Source organism: Epinephelus fuscoguttatus, linkage group LG2, assembly GCF_011397635.1.
Source record: "Epinephelus fuscoguttatus linkage group LG2, E.fuscoguttatus.final_Chr_v1".
Classification (NCBI taxonomy): domain Eukaryota; kingdom Metazoa; phylum Chordata; class Actinopteri; order Perciformes; family Serranidae; genus Epinephelus; species Epinephelus fuscoguttatus.
The window spans coordinates 23,037,423-23,063,327 of record NC_064753.1 but is presented as its reverse complement, the minus strand read 5'-3'; the positions used below and the strand labels follow the sequence as shown (position 1 = coordinate 23,063,327).

Below are 25,905 nucleotides of genomic sequence, written 5' to 3'. Positions count from 1 at the left end.
TTAAATACTGCACTGTACTGAGACCCTTTTCACAGATGGCATTTTGACATGTCACAGTAGGAAATACATGTGTAAATAATGAAATTAATGATGTCTGAATTCGATTTAGCTGCTTCAGCTTCAGTTTCAGGGTCTTGATATTGTGCATGCTGGTTTTCTGTCACACTGTTATGACTATAACAGAACAAAGTCATCGTTAATGCTGTTAGTAACACCTGTGGTTTCCCTAGTATGAATAGTTGGCTGTGAAAAAGGTGTACTGTCATCTAGGGATGCGAGTTTATTTTCTGTGGTGCACTGTGTTAATCTCCAGGTAAGAACATTAACACAGATATGAATAAATAAAACCCTCTTTGCTCATTTCAGTGCCGTTTCCGTTCTTTTACCTTTATTTGTAAAACTTTGGCATTCTAGCCAATAATTTCAGTGATTTGGCCAGGTATAGACAGTATGTACACTCTGAGCAATGGACGCACAACACAATAGAATATGTACAATCTCTATATATCTGCAAACACAATATATACAGTCCTACTGCTTGCCGATAGTTGTACAGCACGATATGTACAATCTAAATTAGTAAACAATATTTACAACTTTACCTCGACCTTGTGACTGTACAGCACAATAGCTACAACCTTATCTGCATACTCGTAGTAGCATCAGGCCCTGCTCCACCTCTCACAGTTGTGCAGTTCGTCACAACACACACGGCCTGTCTGTCGGCAAACATAATATGTACAGAATTACCGTCACAATATGTTTTTGTTTAACCTCTGACCAGTAAGTATGCGTATTAGTTGTGGAGCGTCTTAATCTACATTCCTACTGGTGAACTGTACAACACTGTATTTGTACAACACAAAGTGTGCTACTCATGTCTGCGAAACACCCTGTTCAGTCTTACCTCGTATTTGTGATTGTACAACTTATTAGATACAATCAGGGCAGCAGCAATAGACAGTATATACAATCCTCTGACACAGTGGTTCTTACACATTTTGGCTTTCAGACACTAACAGCGAACAGAAGTGTACTGGCAGCTACTGGACACACTCGAGCGCACACTGAAAGATGATCTATCACACCGAATGCTGAGTTAATAATACAAACTAGTATAGGCTGCAGAGTTTTGCTATGAGTTCACCAAAGAGCCATATGACGCTCTCCGGGATTCCCTGCCTCTACGACTACTCTTAAGCCAAATGACATTTTTGAATATGTCATGAAAAAACACAACAAACTACGTCTAACATAAACACCTTCAAAGCTCACTGTTCCATCTGATCTGAGAAATGTGGTATCGATACATTTAACGATAAATTTTACAAGAGTCAAAGGCTGTTCTTATGGAAGACAACAGTACATACAATGAAATTATTAACTGTATTATGAACAATAAGACTTCAATGGCATCAACTCAATGATTCCCTTTGGTAGGATATTTACATTTTTCACATGCATAAGTGTAAAATTCAGAGGATTGATTGGAGGAAACAGAAATCATAATCAGAGTGACAGTGCCTCAGTCAAATACATGTTACTCCAACATACTATATCTATTGTGCGATACAGTAGAGCAGTGGCTGTGGAAGACAGTATTAATGTTTGGCATGAACTCTGTGACGTACATGTTTGTGCTGAATGTAAAAAGTAAAGTTGTTTCTGGCACTGAGTACTGCTGTTTCTGATTTTGGTGACCAGACTAATTTGTCCCACTGTTAGCTGCTGGAGCTTCTATATTGGTCTGTGTATATTGCACTACAGCTCTAGTTATATTCTGACACATATGACCAAAAAGACAGAAACACTTTAAAATATTAGCTGCAGATCAGTTTAATTCCTGGCTTTATAGTCATGACCGAACTATGAGAAATGTAGTCTGAGAGCCAGGCTCACAATTAAAGTGAAAATTTAGATAAATTTAGATAAATAGGCTTCTGTATGATTGAATGAAACCCTCTGTGTTTAGGATTAAGATTTTTACTGTAATAATGGTACATTTCTTCAGGCCATTGGGTTCTGATCAGATTCAGAGTCATGTTATGTGCAGGTGCCAACGAAGACTGTTATATTGCCGAGTACCAGATTGGTTTCACATTTAAAGGGTTTAAAATTTACACTTTGAATTGAGTGAACTGAAGCTAGTCCTGATGCCGGTGCTAACGGACTGCTTTATTGTTTAGTTAATTAGACTTCATCCCTTTGCTACATTCAGTTTGTAGGCCTACAAGCACTTTGCACATGCTTGAGTACGTCTTCTTTAATTTCAGGGGTCTATGATTCGTTTCTTTAAAATTTTCATTCACATTTTTGGGGCTACTCCTTTTCTTTAGGGTCTGGATTAACTTTGGGACTCCCCAGTTTCTTCATTCCTCGCCGCTGTGCCAGGCTGGAGGACTGAACAGGCTCCAGGACTGGAGCCGGAGCGCAGCGCCTCAGAGCAGAGTAGGTGGCAGACAGTGCCCCCTGGTGGAATAAGAGGAGATCATGTCATATCATGTTAATACTGGTCTAATCTGTCCAACAACTAAACAAGTGGCAGACAGCGCCACCTGATGGACACACAGAGAAACACATAACATCTATTTATTTTTTGCAGCCAAAACATTAAAACCATTGACAGGTGAAGTGAACAACATTGATCATTTTGTGACAGTGCAATGTTCTGTTGGGAAACCTTGGATTCTGACATTTATGTGGTTGCCACCAGACACGCTTCACCCACTTAAACACCGGTGCAGACCAGGCAACCCCCTTATGGCAACGGCACACCCCAGTAGCAGCGGCCCCCCAACAGATCAGTGTGCTGTGCCACACCACAAAAACTGCTCAAGAATGGCCCAAGGAACCTGACACAGAGCTCAAGGCGTCAGCCTGGCCCCAAAATTCCCAATCCGATCAAACATCTGTGGGACGTGCTCTTACCCCACCTCACATCCCACAGCCACCTCACATCCCACAGGACTCAAAAGATCTCAAGCTAACGCCCTGCTGCCAGACACTATAGGACTCCCCCCAGAGATCACAAGTCAGAGCTACCAGCACGTCCCTCAAATGTTCGATCAGATTGGGATCTGGGGTATTTGGAGGCACACACACACACACACACACACACACACACACACACACACACAAAAATACAAAATAACATTTAACCAAACATTACTACCCTACCACTAATGCTACAAATCACATCAGACATTCCAACAAGTGGATGCAGTGCAACAAAAAAATCATTCCTATTACATTCAGTGTTTGATCCGGACACACTGAGGCTACTTAGACACCATACTCTGATTAGTAGGTTGACAGACTGAAGAAAAAAAAAAGAATTCTTCAACTTGTTCAATTGAGCCTGTGGATCTCTAAATCTTCCTTGTGATGGCACAAACTATCATTCTCTTACAATTAGGATGTAACTTGGCTACACACAGTGTCCACAAATATCAGGTCTGATGATATTTACTGTAAACACACATGCACACAGGTCTGACCTTGACAGTGAGAGCATCTTGTCTGGTGAGAGCTCTGTCAGAGAGCTGGTCTCTGTCTGCAATCCAGGGGTGACGAAGAACCTAAAGGGCATCACAGCAAAGGTTATTTCCTAATGTATTTTTAAAATTTTGCTCTGAACAGTGACATACAAAAAAATACAGCAATCTAACATACATAAATACTGAAATCTGGAGTATTTTAAATCATTTTTCCAGTTGACAAAAAGGAATTAAAACCTAGTATCAATGTGACCTACAGTAGCACCACCAAGTACCTGGGGTGCAGTCAGGCGCTGGTGAGGGTCCACATGAAGCATCTTGATCACAATGTCCTGTTAAACACATGCATAGGATTATTAGTAAAATAGTACATATATATAAAACAATACCAGTATCATCACTTAAGCAACACAACCATTGTATGTTCATCCATCTCTCTAAAAAAAGAAGAAAGTAACCTTGGCAGCGTCTGACACCAGGTCCCAGTTCCCTCCCGTGGTAATGAATTTACCGCTGCCGATTTGAGCCAGAATTTCTTCTGCTGTGTCCTCAGAACTGCTGGCAAACGGACTGAAACTGGGCCAATAATAATAAAACTTTACAGAGAGTAATTCAAAGACTAAGTGAATTACAGTAAGAGAGAATGAGTTAGACCAGAGGGAGCCATCTAAAATCTACAACTGGTGTGAAAAGAAAATGCTTGATGAATTAAACCCTCTGACATTATAAAAGCTAGACACAGCAAAAACCCACTGTGGAAAAGATGAGAAGCAATAACCTTTAATTTGTCATGGGTAAAATACACATTAGCTCTGGTTCTTGAACCGGATCTGTTCAGGATTCTTGGATCCTTGGTGCCATCTAGTGTACCAGCCTGCATTTCCAGCATTTTTAAGCAGAACCATCATAATCAAGGATATGTCATTAACAGCAGTCATTGCTTAACACACAACAGAAGTAAACAGTAGTAGCAAGATGTTGGATCACATTGATTATCTGCTAACTTTTGTTTTGTTATTATAGATATTTGTTTTTATCCCAACAGGCATGGACCAACTATTAATGATAGGAGGATGATTTCTGGCCCACTAATGTCATAACAGTTTGCACTTCAGGTCAAGGAAAACCTGCTTTTTTTTGGTTCCAGCTGGAAACCAACTTTTCAAAATCCAAAACAATTTATTTTGGTCAAAATGCTCCAAATGGTTTAAAGTTATGTGCGTGAACTGAAACAGAATCCATTTCATTTTGGTGGAGAGGCGGTGTTATTGTCGTCACTGACATTTCACCAGGGGAGTTTATTTAGAACAGTGTTTTTCAAAAGTTCAGATTGCTTTAAACTTTTTAAGAAAAAAATCTGACAGGATAAGGGCACAGTGAAGGCCTGAACACAAGCCTTCACTCTGCTTAATAGCCTCATCCTGCGTTAGAAAAGTAAGTGTTTAATACAACCAAAGTCCAAATAGAACAATGGCCAAGTGTCAGTGAGAAGAAAACTCTGAATTCGTCAAAAAAGAAGCCTATTAAGTATGTACTGTTGTTTAAAAAAAAACAAAACAAAAAACAAATGATAACACAAAAAGAGCATTGTCTAAAAAGTTCCTAAAAATATCTAGGAAACTCATCTCTGATGCAATAATCATAAGAAATAACTTGTTTAAAATGTATCCAAATTACTCTTTGTACACAAACCTGTAGTTACTGTGGTAACTATTTGGATTAATTGCAGTTATCAAGATTTATCGCCGTAAAATGCCACAATTTTCTAAAAACATTTTGATTGAGAACCACTGATGACACATCCTGTTTACAGCAGCAGGGGGAGTGTTTGCAGTCTTAAACTGACCCAGCTATCATGGTGTAGAGCAGGATCCCCAGGCTCCAGATGTCACAGGCTGCATCATAACCCTGTTTCTTCAGCACCTGCACACACACAAATAAAACACACTCAGTAATCATTTCAACAGAGCACCTGGTGGGATTAGTTTCTGTGATTTATTATTTTTGAATGTATTTTTGATAGCTGTTTCAAATGTGTGTAAAGGTTGGTGAGATATTAGAGACTGATTATGATTCCCGTACCTCAGGAGCCATGAACGTAGCTGTGTAACAGGGAGTCATCAATAGGCCATTCTCAGCCCTGAGCTGTTTGGCAAAACCAAAGTCACATATCCTGATGCACTCTGGGAGTCCACTGTCATCAGCATAGCGAATGTTACTGGGCTTCAGGTCTCGATGCACGACCTGAAAAAGGGAAAGACACACACACATGGTTAGAAAGTTAACATGTGATTCAATGGTCGCTTAAACTGCTTCTTCAAAACCAAACACAGACACAGAGTAAGTGTAATCAAGTGTAAATGTCAAAAAAAGTTTTGTGTTAAAAGTTTTCACAAATATTTTTTACCCCCTGTGAATGTAAATATTCCACAGTCTTGGTCAGCGTGCAGATGATGTCTGATGCATCTCTCTCTGTAAAATTTGGCACCGTCAGAGCTCTGTCCAGCAGCTCGGCCCCTCTCAGTAAATCCTGAACCAGGTACACACACTGGCCGTTGTCAAACACCTAACAGCAAAACCACACACACAGGATTATAACACACACACACACACACACAGACACACATGCACAAACACTTATTAAAAACTTTTACAAAGATGCTGAGGAGGCTCTTCTACCATGGCTGAAAAAATATTTACTATGTGGTACACTGTGTTGGGGTGGGTTACACTTACATCTTTCAGGGTAATAATATTTGGATGCTGTCCGTATCTTAACAGAATCTCAATCTCCTCCGCTGGATCTTTCCTCGCTCTGTCAATAATCTGTCATAACAACAAAAACATATAGGATATGTTGAGAAAGACAACTTCAGAATCTCTATGTAACCAGGACGACCCAGAAACACAAAGCATGCTGTCTGGTGGATTTTATTTATTAATCCCAACCTTTCCTGCAATGCATTACTAGCCTATGATACATACATGCAATCAGGCCAGCCATTAGTAAATACAGGCAGGGGGACAACATATTCAAAAGTGGGCTTCTAATCCACACTCATGGGGGGATCCCAATACATTTTTATATGTCCTGCTATATATAATTCAAGTAATCATATTTCCGCAGAAAAAATGCCCCCAAAGAATGACTGGAGAAAAGTAAAATCAAACACTGACTGAGGAAATGACTGCAAGGTATTAAATCATAAAATCAAATCAGGAGTGAACAAATATTTTTTTCTTTATTTAGACCTATTCATTCAATCTTGAGGCTACTTTAATTAAATATCGGTCAAATTGTGTGCAGAACTGAAATAGTGTAAAGAGTACTGTATATGGCTGTCAACTCTCACTTTTCCAGTCATACCCAGTTAGTATCAGAGTAGTATCAGATGGCATGTTGAAATGTGTTTTAATTATGAAATTATATTTATTTATCATGTAAATACATATAACTTATCTTGTCAGTGATTTAAATCAGTAAGTAAATTGTTGTGCCTGATCCTATTTAAGGGTTAACTACAGACTTTTAAATGCCCCCTTGGCCTTGGGCCAGGGTTCTCTGTACCCTTTGCCCCCCCCGACGATGGGCCTGCATGTAAATACTACTTTTGTTGGTTAGATTCAGGCGTGTGTTTAAGGTCAGATTTTGCTATATATGCAATGACAAAAGCTGTAAATGCTTTATGTGTATGTTCAAAAACAGTTTGTTTATATTATAATGTTTTGGTATATCTAAAGAAGCTCTTGTAAAGGTTAAGTGGTCAGTACCTTCACTGAATACTCCACAGCAGTAACTCTGTGCAGACATCGTCTGCAGACAGAAGTCGCTGTCTGTCCAACTTCCTCCTTAAGCTCATAGACATCACTGAAGGCCAAATCACCTTGGAGATGCTGCAGGGAACACAAAGAATCAGACACACAGCCTTCTGTTATATTTCTCTAATATCTGTCATAGTCAAATGTGTCTGAGTCGTATATTAGGCGAGAGAATAAATGCTTTGCTTCAGCAGTGAGTTGCTGCAGTAGTGTAGTTGGGGGTGATTTATGAGGGTAATGTTTAGAAAGGTCAGCGTAATTAAATAGCCAATCTGTTAATTATCCGCCCTGTTTATCTGTCAGTTAACTCATAAAACAATGATCAATTCAGTGCTTTATTTACATGGTTAATTTGTTATCCAATCAGTGTGAGAGTGCATCATTTAATTAGATGTGGGGATAGGACATAAGCTGCCTTCTTAAGGACACAGACCTTTGCTATGGGATCGATGTTGTTCACCTCCTGACGTGAAGGCGCTACTGTAGCAACACTGGGCTCCTGACTTTGATTCGTTGCAACAAAGCTGAAACCACGAAACAGCTGGTGTGTGTTTGCACTGGGAGGGATGCCAGGAGAATCTGGTCGGGCAAAGACACAAACATGTGCACACAATACTACGATTATTTCTAATAAAAACTGAACAAATATTTCTCATTATGCATCGTCAGCTATCACAGCCACTGATTGCATTTTATCCAGTAATGGACATGTCTAATTTTATCAAGCACACTTGTTTATATATAAATATGTAAGCATGAATGTGTATGTTTTTGTGTTTTTCAGTTACCAGTGGGTGTTCTGGAGGTGAATTCAGGGTCAAAATGGAAAGTGTCTTCAGGTCGTCCAACTGTGGGTTTGAATGGAGGCCTCACCTCCTTCCTGTACAACTTCTACAGAAAACAACAACAAGGATCAACATCAGCTGGTTTAACCACAAACTGACACATGATCTGTGCAAATTTACAATACCACCATTATGCAAAAGTAATGCTTGTACTAAATTAAAAGTATAAACAACACATTGCTCTCTGTCCTTTAAATTGTTGTGATTATTAGTCACTGGATCCAGTAAACAGTGAAATATGAGGTTTGGTTGCACAGTTGTTACATGAAATATTCATGTCCCACCAAAATGATTCTCACATTGCACACCAAACTTATCATACAGAGATGGAAGTTGTTAGTGTACACATGTACAAACTGTACAGCTCCTCCCTCTGAGTGGCCCTGAGACTTTTTCACACACTGCAATAATTTAATTTAACTCGTGCAATAACTCCATTCACCCTGACTGTATATATTCTGTTTGTGTAAATAATCTTGTTCAGTTTACAATATATATATGTATATATATATTTATTTACGTTTATGTTTGTTAATAATTCCTGTTTATTTAACTATATATTTGTTAATACTACTGTTTAAATTTCTTATATTTTCACGTATCTTTCCTCTCTTGCAAGGAGCACCTGTAACATAAATAATTTCCCCTCTGGGATCAATAAAGTATTTCTGATTCTGATTCTGATGTACTGAGTCAGCAATGTCACAGCCTGATGTTGAAATTTGACGTGGAGGACAAAGATAAAGCACATTCAATAGGAAGAGAATAAAATAAAGAATGTTAAACTAGAAAATATTGTTTGGCCTCAACTCATGGATGATGAAAAGTCCTAATTTTACAGACATGATGAAAAAGGACACCTATATGGTATGTGATGTAATATCAGTACCGGGAGTACGCAGAGTATGCACATGGCCTGCAGATGTCACCATTGCAGTGTGAGTGGTTGCCGGATGTGAACAGTCTGGCAGCTTCTCTTTGAGTAGTAATCACATTAAAAGAGGCCACCAGCATTGGAGTTTTTTATTTAATTGTTTTAATCTTTGGTGAGACATTTACCAGAGTATCCTCCAGTCCTCTTGACATAATTCCAACTAAGCTATTATTTGAAGTACTGGATTGAATTGGGCCACGTTTGCTTTCAGTTTTGAATAGCTCATTGTCGACTGACTGGCTGTGTCCCAAATACTTTAAAACTGCTTGTGTCCAGCCAGTCCTTAAAAAACCTGGGCTTGTTCCTACCCTCTTAGATAATTATTGTCTAAACTCTAAATTGCCTTTTATCTAAGATTACGGGAGAAAAAAGTTTCAAAGCAGCTTCATGCTGCCTCAGAAAAAAATAGTATCCTTAAAGTTTCAATGTTGTTTTTCTTCAGTATCACAGCACTGTCACAGCCATTCTCAAAGTCTCTAATGATCTGACGCAGGTATGTGTTCAATTCACAGACTGTACAAATAATGGACTTGCTGCCATTATGTCACCCATTGGTTTGTGGACTACCATTTTGAAACCTCCAGTTTGGCATTACAGCTGTTGCCATCTTGTTTTTTTGGAGCCATAAGTAACCATATTTGGGCTAGAGGCTGGTGCTGTGTAGGAGTGAGGGGCAGGGCTGGTTACGGTTGGTTATTTATTTATTATTTTAACTTCACATTCTTGCATTTTATCATTTACTTTGTTATCTTATTTCATTTTTTCTCTAGATGAAATTTAGGTTGTTGTCCTCTCTGTTTTTTATCACGTGTTTAGTTTTTGTGTTTTAAAAGCGTTCGGTCTTATTGTAAAACACTTTGTAACTGTGTTTTTAAAGATGCTATATAAATAAAGTTATTATTTTTTATTAGCTCTATGCACATTCATACTTGTGATTTGATTTGCAGTTGTGATTCTTTGTGAAAGATGCGGATTTTGTCAGTTCGGTCAGCTTGATGAGAGAAATGAAAGGCCGAAGGATCACAGAGAAAAAGTCAAACCAGATTCTGATGGACAACAGAGTCCTGCCTCATACAGTGCAGGGATTTAATTAGCATAGTGTGGAAGAGAACGTAAGCCTCTTATTGATAGCTTGTCACATCAAGCCAGCAGCACCATCTGTAAATGGGAAAATGTGGTGTTTGGCAGGGACGAGCCGGTGGTAATGTAGCGAGGGGTACAGTGAGAGCTGGTGGTGAGGGCAGAGATTAGTGGGCATGTAAAGCAGATAATAGTGGATTTTGTTAGAAATGAGAGCTTCACTACTCACAACAGCAGATAAGCAGGAGTCACAAGCCTTCTGAGCATCTCTTATGAAAAAGAACGGGTGCAACAGTGTGCACATGAGCCCTCATCACATTAACTTGTATTTACAGAACATACGTATGATGTTCTTCTTGAAAGCATTGTCTGTTATAGTGATAATGATTACGTATAAAACTGAAAGTTCAGTAAGTAGAGGATATACGAGGATATACAGTAGTTACATAAGGGCTTTGCTTTGCACCACTGTAAGCTTGTTACGTTGCTCGTTAGGGTCTGCAGCAGAGGGCTCCTGCAGCATCAACGTTACTCACATGCAGCCCAAGAAGAGGGGCTGGGAAGGTTGTAACACGCAACGGTTGTAAAAATTTCAATTTCTCCAACCAAGAACAAGCGACGAATTACCTCATTCACTCTGCACATGCTCAGTTTAGTCCTTATCCCTCATGTGAGAAATTAGCACCCTGTGGCAAACACAACCAAGTTTATGAGGGAAAAAATTATTTTGAGGTAAGAAAGTTTATTTTAACTACATTTATTTTTGTTAAAGCATTGCCTGCTTTCATGCAAGATGTTAGTGCTAATGTTTTGGCTGTTAGATGTAAGGAAAGTTGGTACGTGGCTCCAAGAAAAAAAAAAAAAAATTATCCCAAGCTAAGTTTTAATATACTTGGCACACAAACAAACACACACAACTGCAGTACAGACAAGCACAAACATACAAAGACAGACAAGCACACATACACACACACCAATTATACTAAAAAAGCATTTAACTGTTGAATAAAAAGCTCTCAATGTCTCAAGTTTTTGTCGTAATCTCTATTTCATATCATTATATTTCTCAGCAGGCTATGTCACAACTGACATGGACTATGGAGTGAATTGCAACATTTCACTCCTTGTGTTTGGGACTAAACCATGCATTTAATAGCAAACAGGGGTTGTATTTTGGACAAACTGGCTTAAACAAGCTCCAAGATACAGACAGAAATGTCAAACATGTTACAACTATACCTGGTTTCCCCTACTGTAAATAGACAATTTGGGCATACAGTTTAACTAATGATCCCATTTAAGCAGTGCACATCCAAGGAGTGAATGTCAAGGTTAGATAGTAGTGATAGCACGGGTAATGTCTGTAACCACACCATGTGTGCATGAGCAAACTCACTGTGAAGGGAAGGATACAACAGATAAGAAGATTATTTAGAATAAAGTTGGGAATGAGAGGCCAACAGGGAAGTTCAGAATTTTGCCACTAAGCAAAATCTCATTTTAAGGATGATTCATGATGTGGGTAACTCTTGAGGAAGTGAATGAACAGCTGCAGGGTTTCGATGACTAGCTATAATTAATTCCCGCAATGTGATTCAGATCTGTTGTTCTTAGAATAAATGTCTTTAATCTGAATAGTGCATCACAGAAGGGCAACTTCCAGGAAACCAGTTTGTCACATGATATGGAAAAAACTTGTTATCTTATGACAAATGTCTTTGGGGGAAAGAAGATTTCCCACAATCACCCTTACATGAAGTGTACATGAACTGTGAATATCAAATCACTACACAGTATGTGTGAGTATCTAAGTGTAGTTGTTTGTAGTAGGACAGGTACTCACAGACCTTTCCCCTAACTGTGGCTCACATACAGGCCAAGATCTTTTCTCACTGTCTCCAGCTAGCAGTGTTTAAGATATACTATCCAGGATTGTTGGTTACTGTTTGGAAACACATGGGTTGCAATGGTACACTGATTTTAGGGTTTACTGTGGTAGTAGAAAATTGACAGTTATCAGACTGTGTACATTTTCTGACCTACAGTGTTACATGCAACCTGACAGAGAATCTCACCTACTAGTGAGCATCTCCTTTCCACCTCAACTGCCTGTCAGACTTTTGACACATACTTCCATTAAAAAAGTTGTTTCATGTTTAAATCAATATAAAGTGTTTGTTGAACCAAAAATACCTCTGTTTTCATTGCTTAAAGGGTCATTGTAACTGTTTTTTCGGTGCTGTGTCTCTTGAATATCTGCTGCTTATCGTTTGGTATCTGGCTGCTAACTGTTTATAAAGCCACCGACCTCACCTGAGCACTTTGGGGGTTCACTGCCATAAACAGAAAGTAGGAAGAAAATTAGAAAATACAGGTGGATAGCAAAGCCTCTGCAGATAAATACACTGCCACACACTTCAATTGGGTCAGAAGTGATGGCTGAGAGGGATTACTTCTGTACGAGTTAATACATTGTTGTGTTTGCTGATTTTTGTTTCAGAAAATCCTGCATAGTACATCTTTAACAAGCAAACTTTGTTTCACCCCAGCTGAGTCTGTGATCACATTTTTAGTATACTGTGTACAGCATGTGTATAATGCCAATGTTTATATAGGTGTATATAATACATTAGCAGTTAACAGTATGCTTGCAAATAGCATCTTCCCTTGCAAAAATAACTGCGATGGACAGTTGACGACAGAATATTCTTCATGAGCTGTACTTACATTCCAGTCTATCGATGCAAAGAAGCGATGTCTTTTTATCTCCTCCACTCCATCTGGTCCTGCACCTGTCAGTCACACAGATTCAGACAAATTGAGAGACAGCTTGACAAAGACGCCTGTCACTTAAAAACTGAGTAAAACATGCAAAGAGCATGAATACAGTCAAGTCTTTTATTCACACCGCCAAATTTCCAATGGACCTCTATGATGGTTTGGCTGCTTGGACATTTGTGACATAAATGGTGCTGCTTGCTATTATTAGCATACAATAGGACTGTGGGAGGTTGGAAAATCATGCTGCAGCTTCAGTTCTGCAATAGTTCAAGTGACATTTTCACAGCATTATTGCTCACTATAAACAGATCTACTGTGCAGAATATTGTTTTACTACGTTATCATAAGGTTTGAGAGCATTAGCTTCCCAGGTTTGTATGTGCAAACTGTCTCATGTTAATCAACTCAACTGTTTTGCAAAGTGCTGCTATCATCTGCAGCCTCAGTGTCCCTCATATTTTGCATCCCTCCAGGTAGGAACTGACCTCAATATCTGGTCATCCAAAGCAGTAAAAAAATGCACGTGTACTTGCATTATTCTAAAAACACACCTGCCAGTCGATTTTCAAGTGTTATGTATACAGTACCTAGTCGATTAGCAGGGTTCCTCTTGAAAAGCGCTCTTAATAAACTCTGCACTTCAGGACTGAGGAACTGTGGCATTCCCAGCTTAGCCCTGTACAGAAAAGAGAAGAAACAGGTTTATACAGAAGTAGATGTTTGGTAACACTGGGATAAATCATCATCATAGTGTTGGATCAGTTTAACTTTGTTTTCTCAGCAACAACTTTATAACTCTGTTTATTCAGGTATGGTGGGATATTCTGAGATTGATAATTGAAGGTTTGTATAAGCAGTGTATCTTAAATGAACCATCACAGAGAAATGTATTATTAGATTATGAGACTGAATATAGAACACAGAAATGCAGTTGCAAAGACAAAGAGGAAGCTGTTCAAGGGAAGAACTTAGGTAAGACCAAAATGCAACAACATGCTGTACGTACTGTACACTGTAACAAAACTAGTAAACAAAAACTAAGAAGAAGACACAAGTGAAATATCAGTAACACATGAGAAAAAAACCCCATAATGAGACAGCAACTTCAAACTTACCCAGACTACTGGGATTTGGTTATAAATAAAAGGCTTTAAATACAGTGAATGACATCAGTTTGAATGGGTCTTACTTTAGAATAAGGGCCATTGTTTCCTTCCGATCTTTCCCTTGGAACGGTAATGATCCTGTCAGCATCTCAAACTGGAAAAAAGATTATAAAGATTGTCAGAACACCTGTCAGCTGATCAATGGAAAGTAATGTAGAGGTGGATGGCGCTCAGCTTTTGTGTTCAGTGCATATGCCGTTAGTTATTTGACTTCCCTGCATATGAACAAGACTTCCTTTTAACTGATAATGCTGACAATAGAAACTTTAACAAATGTTAAAGCAGTGCCTTAATAAAAATGAGTGAACTAGTCTGTTTCTGTAATCTCGATGTTGTTGGCGGACACATTTTAGTAGACTGATGTAGAATAAATAACTCTGCATCAAAGTGTAGATGTTATGTGCTTTAGACTTTCTTAAAACACACATAAACAGGCATTTATCAGTCTGTTACCTTAATCAACCTCAGTGACTGACTCATCAAAAATGCAGCAAAGGTTTTATGCACCTACAGTACATGTCTCTGTGACACCCTCAAACAGACCAATAACTATTCATGAACAGTAATGATGATTAAAGAGAAAAATCCAGTGGAGATAAGAGTAGACCATAATGCATTTCCAAATAATACAGTAACAAATAGTTTTTTTCTTAAAGGAGCTATATGTAAGAAATCTAAAGCAAATAGTCATAAAATCCTCCTAATATGTCACAGAGACTAAGGAATAATGTTCATATAACATACTGATCTCACAGACAACAATGGTACAGCCAGAATATTCACATTTAAAAAACATTTTTACAGTCCGCAAATCATGTTTATGTTTTGAATTTGTGTTTTGGCCTGTTGCGCCACCCACCGCTGTCTACCAGTCACACAGTCAGTAGAGTCTCAGCATCAGTTACAGTTACGACTGAGCTACAGCAGCACGGCAAGCAGCGTTAGCAGTGTCCCAGTACATAGCATTAGCAGCCGGCTCCTCATGAGCTGTATCCCGGCAGCAGCGTTAGCAGCAGAGAAGCCGGACTTGCTCGAACGGTCCGCTGGAAAACCGAAGATCAAGGACGCGGCGACGCGGCCCTGCCACGGCAGCCGCCCGTGGGCAAACAAATCAGTCTCCAGCGTGCCGCTGTCCAGCAACCTCGAATCTGTAGGGGAGGGGGGGCGGACACGACTCGCGGCAGTATTTTGAATTTGAGTGCAGTAACCGTTTTGGCCACATTCTTACATACAGCGCCTTTAAAGTTTTACCATTTACAATGGTATATACCTGTCTAAAAGACCATATTACAATGTTTTGAATTAATTGTAATCAAAATTACAATTATTGTTTTAAAGGTTCCATACAGCAAAAACTCAGATTTCCATGTCTTTTTTTTTTTTTTTTTTTTTTTTAAATAAAGCAGTTATAGGTGCTATATAAGTACTCAAAGTATCAAAACGCTCAGTCCACAGAGAAATACACACAGTCCATAGTTCATAGACTGTGCCTTTCAAAGAGCTGTCAGGATTTCCATTTGTGATGTCACAACTATACTATATAGACTGTTTCAAATTTGAAACATAAACAACCTAACTGGGTCCCTTTGTAATTACCATAGCCGAGTCACAAAGTTTATTTACAATAACTTCCGGGCAGAAAATCCTTGCGTCATTTGCATAAACTCAAATGGCGCAGAGAAAACACTGCCTCAATTAGTTCATTTTTAGCCACCCAGTGTACACTATACTCAGAATATTTTAAATATTATCACCACTTTACTTTGCTGTCAGACAGTCTTTTCCGACGGGGAATTAAAGCCGTTATATCAAAGCCACCAGACTCTTACTTGGCAGAAGACTGAATTGCTGGTCTATCGTGGCACTTACTGGTTAATGTGTAAGATAAAGCAGAGCAAATATTCAAATATACCACACATTTACACTGATATGGATTATTTAGGTGGATAAAATATGTTTTGCTGGGGCCGTGTCCAAAGCTGTACATTGTTAGCTTCCATGCCAATAGATTTGGTTTAACAAAGATAATGGCAGAGCGACAAAGTACATAAAATAAGCATAGAAACGTCAGATAGGTCAGACCACCATGTTTAACTATATATCTATAAATGTTACGGTTGAAAATGACAACAGAAATCAACAAGTTTCCTGAATTTGCACATCTCCACAATTGTAATCAACTGCCAGTTTTCTACCCAAAAGTGACTGCTGTTAGTGGAGTGATTCATTCTATTGGAAGATTTTTCAGTGTAAGTTGACAGGAAGTAAATGTGGAACCCAGCTGGAAATTGCCGCTGCAGTGCAGTTACAGTCATTCACCTGACTACAATGATGATGCAGATACACTAAGACCAAGATGTGGAAGATCATGAAACACTTACTAATCAGAGTAGACGAGGGTTTTTTGGGTTGGTGCACTAAAACTGAGCATTTCAGACAGAGGGAGAATTCAGGTATATTCAGGCAGACAGTACGAGAAAAATAATGAGCTTTCTGAACATTGAAGCATGTAAGCAGAAACCTAAAATACAAGTATGAACCTGAAATTGAGCAGAATATTGGACCTACAATCTATAAAACAGGCTCCAGGTTTCTGAAGATCTGTGTAGACCAGAGGGAGTGTGTTGAAATGTTAAGCAATGTGTTTGTCAGCTGTTAGCGAATGTTAACCTCCTTTTCAGTATTAGTAAAATAAGCCACCAGGCAAACAAAACAAGCAAAATCCAACAGATGCACGATTACAGAAAGTGATGGGACCTAATCTGCCAGATACGGTAATTAAGCAGCTTTACTGCCAGGAGAAAGCCAAATTCAGAAATCAGTACACTGGCACATTATGTAAGCGCTGAGTCTTTGGCTCATATGATATAGTAAATTCATGCCTGCTGTTCTTGACAGCACGATCAGACAAAACTTGCAAGTCAGTATAAAAAGCGACTCTGTACTCAGATTACAAGCACACATTAGAAGTGGCAGGCAGTCAAACAGGCTGTCAATGTAAGAGACTGTTTTAAGATGAAGCGATTCTTACCATAAGTACCCCGAATGACCACCAGTCAGCACTTTGTGTATGCCCTCTCCTGTTTACAACCTCTGGAGCCATGTACTCTATTGTTCCACAGAAGGAATACGCTCTTTTATCATGGTCGATGGCCTCCTTACTCAATCCAAAGTCTGACACCGAGAGACAGAGAGAAGAGCGACAAGATAAACAACAAGACTGACATTAAGTAACAGATGAATCGAAAGAAAGAAGATTGTTTGCAGTTGTATGCACTGACCAGTTATCTTAATGTGTCCTTCTTCATCCAGGAGAATACTGTTGGGGAAAGAACAAACATTAGATGCTGCTTTAAAAAGATAATCTATAAACGGGTAAAAAGAAAAAGGGGTGGCCTTTATGAGATAGTACTTTTCAGGTTTGAGGTCCCTGTAGATGATCCCCAGACTGTGTAGATGGTCCAAGGCCAGGGCCAACTCTGCGAGGTAAAACTTTACATCCTCTTCTGTAAACATGACCTATAACAAATGAAGACATGTGGATGTTATTAAAAAATACCATAAACAGAAAAAATATATATTTTTAAATATTTAAAGAATATTTAAAAAGCAGCAGGGTGGCTCACGTTAGCACCTAACTCTCAGTAACATATATACATCCTTTACTTAAGTAGGTCACAGTGAGATTAAAACCTCTTTCGTAAGTGACACTCAGCCAACGCAGGGTCATATAATAGCATCAAACACACTACAAGGCAACAGCATCAATTCATAACAGCAACAACAGATACAGCAAAAAAAATAACATAATACCGTGCATTATCAGGACAACAATAGTTAGTCGTGTGTTTGTTGGCGAATTGGCAGCTAGCAGTGACCGCTTCAATTTATCATCGTAATCATGAGGTAATTTACACTTTGTCACAACATCCCCATGTCAAAGTATTAACATTGACAAATTATTAAACTTAACTCTTTAGAAATAAGTGCATATGCCTGTTCTTTGCAAACGTTACAACCATTAAAAAAACATAATACTTTTGTTCTTAAAGGGGAACAATGCCAGTTTTCAAAATGTATACATGTTTTTTCTATGGTCATAGATAGTCCACAAATATAAGTTAAAATGAACAGCTCTCCCAAATCCCAAAGCTAGAGTGCTAGAATTCAATTTTCTTATGTCATAGGGTATAAAGTCGGGAGCTGCTCCATAGACAATGCATGGGAAAATACGTTATAGATGACACTGAGAGCACCCACGGGAATGTTCTGAGTATATGGGTACATTTTCTATTTCAGACCTGAGAACACTACAATAGAAAAAAGCTCATTTGGGTATAAAAAATAAAACAAACATTCTCTAGCTCCACAAAATCAGACTCCCATTAGTTATCTATAGAACAGCTCCAGACTTTATATTTGATGACATCACAAGTTTGACACTTACTTCTCTAGTTTCTGGTTTCAAAGAGAGTAGCTCATGTTCACAAATATTGACTGAACTTTCTGAAATACCATATTGATCTTCTTAATTGAGGTGGTGTTCCCCTTTAAGTGGTATAGGTCTCTTGATGACATTCTGATGCACTTAAAGGTAGGATCTGGAGGATTTTCAGACAAAACAAAATATAGACATATACAAATGAAATCCTGCTTAATCATCACCTATGGGCTTCTACTCATGTGTGGTGGTGACTCTGTTTGCAGAGTTCCTGCCCTTTAACTGTATTTTGATGTTTTTGTGAGCTCGGACCGCTTCTGGGCGGAGATTTCCCCAGCCAATGAGAGAGCGTGCCGTGCCCGAGCATGTCCGAACGAGCACCAGCGCGAGCCTTGCCTGAACCTCTTCTGTGAAGCCTTCTTCCGTACCTCCGGGCTCCGTACACCTGGGAGAGTTGAGCCTGATAGGAGGGGCCAAATTTGAATGTGTGTTTACAAACAGCAACTGGAAAATCCTCCAGACCCTACCTTTAACTAAAACCTTTTTTTCTTTTATCAATTGGTCAGTTCATTTGTTTGTTCTTGCATGAAGAATTTAGTGGCATGTAGCAGTGAGGCTGCAGAAAGCGTGTAGGAGACCTGCAGTGGCTGACGTGAAATTGCAAACGGCCCTATCTAAAGCTAGTGTTTGGTTTGTCCATTCTGGGCTACTGTAGAAACATGGCAGACTCTGTGTAGGAGGACCCGCTCATTATGTAGGTATGAACGGCTCATCCTAAGGTAACTGAAAGCAAAACAATCCCTATTTCAGTTGATTATACACTAATAAAAACACTTACTTACTATATCATATACAGTTTCTGCCAATAGATGGCCCTCAATCCTACACATTAGACCTTTAAGAAAAAAACTAAATGACATTGCACTTTCCTTTAAAATCTTTATCTAGCAGAGCACGCCTCAACCTCACCATACTTGTGTGGTACTTGTTTACTGATGATGTATCAGCATGACAGCAGTAAAGGTCACCTCAACACAGCGTTCACAAGGAGAATGATGGCAGGTATATTCACTTTTGGTGATTCCACACAATTGTTATACAGCCCACAACAGACCGTGAAAAGAAAGGTTTTTCTTTTAGTGGCGATGGAGAAAGAGCCAGGGAGCCTGTCAGCAGCATACCTACCTCCTTTGACAGACGAGTGAAAAGGTCTCCTCCTCGGAGGAAGTCTAGGATCAGATAGAGCTTTCCCTCTGTCTGGAAGGCTGCATACACACAAACACAAGTTTTACAGAAGTTATATGAGGTAACATTGTTGTGTTGGGGCTGTATGTATTCTGCTATTTCAAGGCTGCATTTAAAGTAACAGTGCATAAAACATTGCATTCAGCCAAGAACTTCCCCACTAATTGTAATTCCAACTAGTAGGCTACACACAGACAAGTTGGGCATCGAAAAGTTATCTAGAACTTTTTTTCTGCTTTTCTCTTGTCAATGAAGAGGGACATACATGGGAATACACTGTGATTTCAGACCCACACAAAGACCATCAGACAGTCATACTTACCATAGTGCAGTTTAACTATAAATGGATGGTTCACTTCTGCCAGAATGTCTCTTTCCATCTTAGACCGCACACGATCCCGAACTGAGAATAAGATGGTTGGACAAGAAGAATTAGTTTAATAACATAATATAATTTCTACCTGGGTGCAGTTAAATCACATCAAGCCTCTATTAGCATCATGAGAATGCTTTATGTAGGATGAAACTGCATCCACTTAATTGAAACATGTAAATTGAATTAAACTCATCCCATGATGCTGCTGGTCTTTAGTCTCGTGGAAACCACAATAACGTGTTATTGCAGCATCTGTCTTCTTGACAAGATGAGACCAACGACTCAAATTCAAATTCAAGAGGTGCAGGTTAAGAGGATTAAAGCCTGTACAAAGACACTAAATCAGCACATGCCTGACATCTCAACCTGCTTTTAGAGCACATCCCTGTTTACAATAATCCCATCAAAAGTACAGAGTAACCTCTTTTACCCAAAATCCTCCAAAATGTAGGGCACTCTGGGAACTCTCACAACAATATATCTCTTATCATTCCTGATCATAACCAGTGTCAGTTTGAACAAATCACCACTCAGCACCCAATAAAGAACAAAGTTGTTGTTGCAGGGTAATGTGTCTCAGTCAAGACTCAGTGATTTATTCCATTCGATATTAGATGCTACAGGCACGCAAATAAGTTTAACCACATGGTATTTACAAATAGGCATTAACTTAAAAATGAAAAGAAGCATAAACATGACAAGAAAATCGTCCTCTGCAGACATTTTGAGAATTACTTCTCAAGTGCAGCTATATCAAAAATGATTCAGCTTCAGTTTTACCTTTCAGTGTTGCTTTCTTGAGGACCTTCATGGCGTACAGCTGTCCTCTGTCCACTCCTCTGATCTTTCTCACTAGAAACACCTGGAACCATCACCATTATCATCAGGTTTAGAGATAGGCAGTTTTGTAAAAGCTTGAAACATTTACAAAAATGAGTCTTATATTTAAAAAGACCCCATGCAGCAGCATTAGTTAAAAAAACAACAACACAACTAACAAGTAGTCTAATATTGACATCATTCAGGTGAAGCCAAAAGAAGAACCTGTTTCAATGTGGAGAAAGTATGACACAAATCTGTTTATTTTTTATTTTATTTGTTTGTTTTTCTGGTTGCCCACACTGTATCAGAGTTTGGAAGGACTTTCATAACTATATATCATACAAAACAATACATGCAAGTTAAAAATGTTATTTTAAATATTATGCTAACAACTTCTGCACTATTGTTATTTTTTTCTTGTTAGGGAAATTTTATATCATAAAGATACATTTCTTAATTCAATCCCATTTTGTAAGTTATTTCTACTTAAAATTGAAAGCTATTCTGAATCTCTTAGATTTGTAACAAATAAGAAATCCATGTCAGTAGCTAATATTTACTCAGAGATGTTTGATTAAGTATGCCAAATAAATGATTCTTAAGTTTATACTCTTGTTGTAATTACCACTCATTATCATTTGTATTAGCCAACATCTGCTGTGGCTTCGTGTCTGCCCCCTGCAGACCTCTTATCTACAGTGTATACATACAATTCGGTTGGCCTTTACTAATAAATAAACTCAGTGAACTGTTAGCTTGGCCCCTTTGTTCCAATTACAGGACATTCTAATGCTAACGTTACAGCAGTGGTTCTCAAATGGTGTGCGTGATGCCAATATTCAACAGGGCCTTTACAAAAAGTTATGGCTGGATTTTAAATTGACTGCATCAGTATGTTGTCCGCACCCATTGCCTTTAAAAAGAGGCAAATTCTAGCTAAAAATGCAATTTGATTTAATAAAAAAAAAAAACCTTCACGGGGAACCCTTAAGTCGCCGTTTGCGCTGGGAATTATTAGTGTGTGACACACCAAAAGCTCTGATTGGCAGCCAGTGTGAGGAATGATAACAATTAAAAGGAGAACGCTGTGAAGATGACCTACCACTGAAAGAAAAGAGGAAAAAACTGTAAGGAGACAGTATCAAGAAAGCTACCTGTCTTATTTTTTTTTTTTAATTATTTTTATTGTCTCATGTTGATATGAGTGATATAAGTGTGATAACACACGGTATATAAGCTATTGTGCACAGATGTAAAAACAGATGTGCCTTGAAATTTTGGCTTGCCCTATTGTTCAAAAGTTTGAAAACCACTGCTATTCACAGTAATGATAATAATGATAATAATAGGCCCTTCCCATCCAGTCCCCACTCTATTATAAATGTCCTGTTTACTGGTTATTTAGAGAGCCTAAAAGCTTCTCTCAAAAGCTGCTGTGCATCCTCTCCAGACACCCCCCACCAACATCCAAAAACCGCATTGCCCCAACTATGATTATCTCAATATTCTCAGATTTTTCTATCAAGAACACAATCTGGCTCTTTCACACGTTCTCCTTCACAATCACTCTCTCCACATTTATCACGTGACATATATGCTGCCATTGCCACTCAAATTTAGCACAAATCTGGCTGATCTGCTTGCTACAGTGCCTGTCAAATGGTGTGAAGGCTCTACCTAGTTGGTGTACCGCAGGTGTATGCCTGTATTGTAATGGTGTGGACCCACTATCCCAAACAAGGCCCTGACCTCAACCTTGTCCAACACCTTTGCGTGGACATCTACTAATGGTCAAACATTAGTGTCCAACTGAGAGTCTTTTGTGTCTGAATGGGGGCCAATGCCGGCAGTGTGGTTCCAGACTCTCCTGGAGAGATTTCCCAGAGGAGTGTGGGCTATTAAGCACATGTAATGCTCATAGTTTTGACAGAGGTGTTCAGCAATCATGTGTGTGCACATACTATTGGCTATTATTATTGGCTAGTGTAAGTGTGAAGAGTGGATATTCTAGTGAAAGACTTTTGCAGTCACGTCTTACAGACAATGTAAGTGGTGTTAGTACTATAAACAGGTAGTTAAGCTGAAGAAGTGCTGCCCTGCTGTTGAGCTACTGGGTCAGACAGGCAAGTACAATAAGCTTGCAGGTAGTTGTCAGCTTTGGGCCTAGTGTCATGGGCTATCTTTTGGCTTCCAGTGTAAACACAAAACTTTCTATTTAACAGAAAGCTGATCCAGTGGACTCAGGAGAACTTGCTTTCTCTTTTATTCTCATGAGTTGTGGTTTGAGATATTCAGGCTTTAGTGGTTAGGGTTAAAATCTGGATTCTGTACCTTTCCATAGGAGCCCTGTCCCAGCACCTTAAGCAGCTGGAACTGAGAGGGGTCTGCTTTCTCACAACCCTCCTTGACATGGTGGCTGATGTCAATCTCCTTAAGTATGCTGTCATCCTGAGGAAAGAGAGACAGACATCACTATTAGTTTGTTATTTAAAGAAAGAGATATAAAAGACAAAAACTAAGAAACACTTAATATCTCTCTCAAAGGTGAGATGAATTACAATTAAAATTGCTCATGTAACATCCATATCGATAAAACAACCCTCAGAGAAAAAGTTAATCACTCCTATAAATACACACAAAGCCAGATGGTTCTTTATGAGCCATTATGTTATTGCTGGAAAGGTATGGGCTGAGGTCACTGGCAGTGATGCATAGTGTAAAGCTGTCTTTTTCAGCCTGTTCAGTTTGCTCAGTGAAGCAAATGATCGGCTGCCAACCCGAGGCACGACTGAGATTAGTCAGTGTGACAATATACTGTAATTCTGTTAAGTTATGTAGAAGTTAAGAGCTTTACAGTGTCAATCAAGTATGAAATGCTAACAGGAGTAAGTAAGTCTGGAAAGGTATTGGTTGTAAATTCATACACATAAATTACATTTTAAATAAGTAGCTGTGGTCCTGCTTTACTGACGTTTTTGTTTCTTGGGTAGTAGGCACTGAGACACGCAGCTTGACATGGCTAAAAATGGTAGAAAACATGTTAATGGAAATACTGTTATCATATCCTCTAATTTGATCTGTTGGTTTGACCAAACATGCACATGGTAAAAACAGGAACAGGGCTGGGCCAATATTTCCCGTGAGCAGCGAAATAGGGAGTTCACTTTTCTGTTTGTCTTTTAGTGTGTCTTTATTTATTCTGAACACACTCACATACACAAAGGCATTTTAGTTTTATAAATATGGTCTGTAGTTTAGTTAAAGCTTTATCTACATAGCATACAGTGTTAATGACCAGGTAAGGTTTGTAGAATTGACAAAGATGTCTGCCAGTCAAAACATTTTGAGGCCTTATTGGCATTTAATCACTGCAGCATAGTGTTTCTATAATGGTGGAAGATCTGTCCCTCTGTTTGGAATTAGAATAATTTCCGAGACTCAAAGTCCATATAAAGCTAAAAATAATCAAGCTGTCACTTAGATCTGTTTCTGCCAGGACAGCAAGTTCTTTGAGACTGTCTCTGTAGTGAGAGTGTTATTGAGTATCACAGCACATTTGCTTCTCTGTTACAGTTTAGCCAAGTCAAAAGCATGCAGCAAAGCAAGCCATTTGGTCTCAAGTTCAGCTGTTGGGATTTATTGTCATTACAACAATAACAAAATCTGCCAGAGGGAGACATAAGTCTAATTGTTCTAGAGCAGTTTCCCTTTTATCAGAAATTTTGTAAGGACCAAGAGTCAGAATCTCTAGATTGATGCAGAAATGCCATGTAATAAATTCATCTTAGAAACATGAAATAACCTCACCCTCTTTGCAATTCCTTTTGCTCTACAAGATGGAGATAATTACTGAACTATACTTTTCTTGCAGTCTAGATCCCTAAGGAAGTGTAGAGCCAGGCTGAGCCACACATTCATCCTCAGTGAAACGAGGGAGGAAACAAACCTGACAGCATATCAACTGCTGACATGGCAGCACAGCAACAGTGCAGATCCACACCCCACCTAACACAGTCAGTAATGTCAAAGGATTTTCTATCACAATATTTTACACTGGCTTCGACTCAGTTTTCACATCAATTTATGTAAATGCACAAAATGCTACTTATGAGACTCAAATTCTGGTATGTAGAATTATAATAATACTTAATGTAAATCACGTCATGCATAAAGTTTATTAGAGTAAACAGCTTTTTAAAGGGATAGTTAACCCCAGTATCAAAAATGCATATTTTCTGTCTTACCTGTAGTGCTACTTATCAGTCTAGATTGTTTTGGTGTGAGTTGTTAAGTGTAGGAGATATTGGCCATAGAGATATTTGCCTTCTCTCAAATAGAATGAAATTAGATGGCACTTGGCTTGTGGTACTCAAAATGCCAAAAAAATACATTTGAAAAACTCAACAGCTATGTCTTTAGCCAGAAATCATGACTTGGTTACTCAAGATAATCTACAGACCTTGTTGTGAGCAGCTTAGCTAGCTCACCTAGCACCACTGAAGTAGCTAACGTTACAGCTCAGCTGGTGGGGATGCAATTAATAGGCTTGTTTTAAGATGAACTGCTCCTCACCCAGAAAGTGGACGAGATCAGGCAGGTGCTACAGGGGAAGGTGATAAAAAGCAGCGGTCAAGTCTGGCGGTTTCCCAACAGTTTCCAGCAGTTTGTACAGGAAGTCACAGAAACACTCATCCTGTTGGATCTGATTCTGATTTATTAAAATGTTATTAGACCCATATATCAGTTTATTTGCAGTCTCCAATCGTTTCAGTTATGACGAGTAGCCTGTTTAAATGCTTTACAGGCGGCCACCCTCAAACTACCTAAATAAATTAAAAACATTAATATTCAAACAGAGGAAAGAAATACAAGACAACAGATTATATTAAAGATCAGTCA

At 38.8% G+C, this 25,905-nt stretch overlaps 1 protein-coding gene across 2 annotated transcripts in view; it reads right to left on the bottom strand.

Moving 5' to 3' along the window:
* Positions 1–372: 372 nt before the first annotated feature.
* rps6ka2 (ribosomal protein S6 kinase, polypeptide 2) overlaps positions 373–25,905 on the bottom strand; it is a 28,050-nt gene continuing 2,517 nt past the window's right edge. The window contains exons 2-22 of one of the 2 annotated variants that reach the window (XM_049604689.1): positions 23,338–23,454; positions 20,965–21,046; positions 20,131–20,211; positions 19,749–19,828; positions 17,535–17,641; positions 17,404–17,441; positions 17,154–17,296; positions 14,146–14,216; positions 13,544–13,632; positions 12,903–12,967; positions 8,105–8,207; positions 7,750–7,895; positions 7,269–7,391; positions 6,234–6,323; positions 5,905–6,063; positions 5,580–5,741; positions 5,344–5,420; positions 3,956–4,073; positions 3,773–3,829; positions 3,498–3,578; positions 373–2,469 (exon numbers count right to left, since the gene is read on the bottom strand). In XM_049604689.1, the coding sequence (XP_049460646.1) occupies positions 2,320–2,469; positions 3,498–3,578; positions 3,773–3,829; positions 3,956–4,073; positions 5,344–5,420; positions 5,580–5,741; positions 5,905–6,063; positions 6,234–6,323; positions 7,269–7,391; positions 7,750–7,895; positions 8,105–8,207; positions 12,903–12,967; positions 13,544–13,632; positions 14,146–14,216; positions 17,154–17,296; positions 17,404–17,441; positions 17,535–17,641; positions 19,749–19,828; positions 20,131–20,211; positions 20,965–21,046; positions 23,338–23,454 (2,139 nt within the window). In that variant the 3' untranslated portion in view covers positions 373–2,319. Of the gene's footprint in view, positions 2,470–3,497; positions 3,579–3,772; positions 3,830–3,955; positions 4,074–5,343; positions 5,421–5,579; positions 5,742–5,904; positions 6,064–6,233; positions 6,324–7,268; positions 7,392–7,749; positions 7,896–8,104; positions 8,208–12,902; positions 12,968–13,543; positions 13,633–14,145; positions 14,217–17,153; positions 17,297–17,403; positions 17,442–17,534; positions 17,642–19,748; positions 19,829–20,130; positions 20,212–20,964; positions 21,047–21,978; positions 22,005–23,337; positions 23,455–25,905 lie in introns of those variants that run through there. The other variant, XM_049604697.1, reaches the window with a different exon arrangement.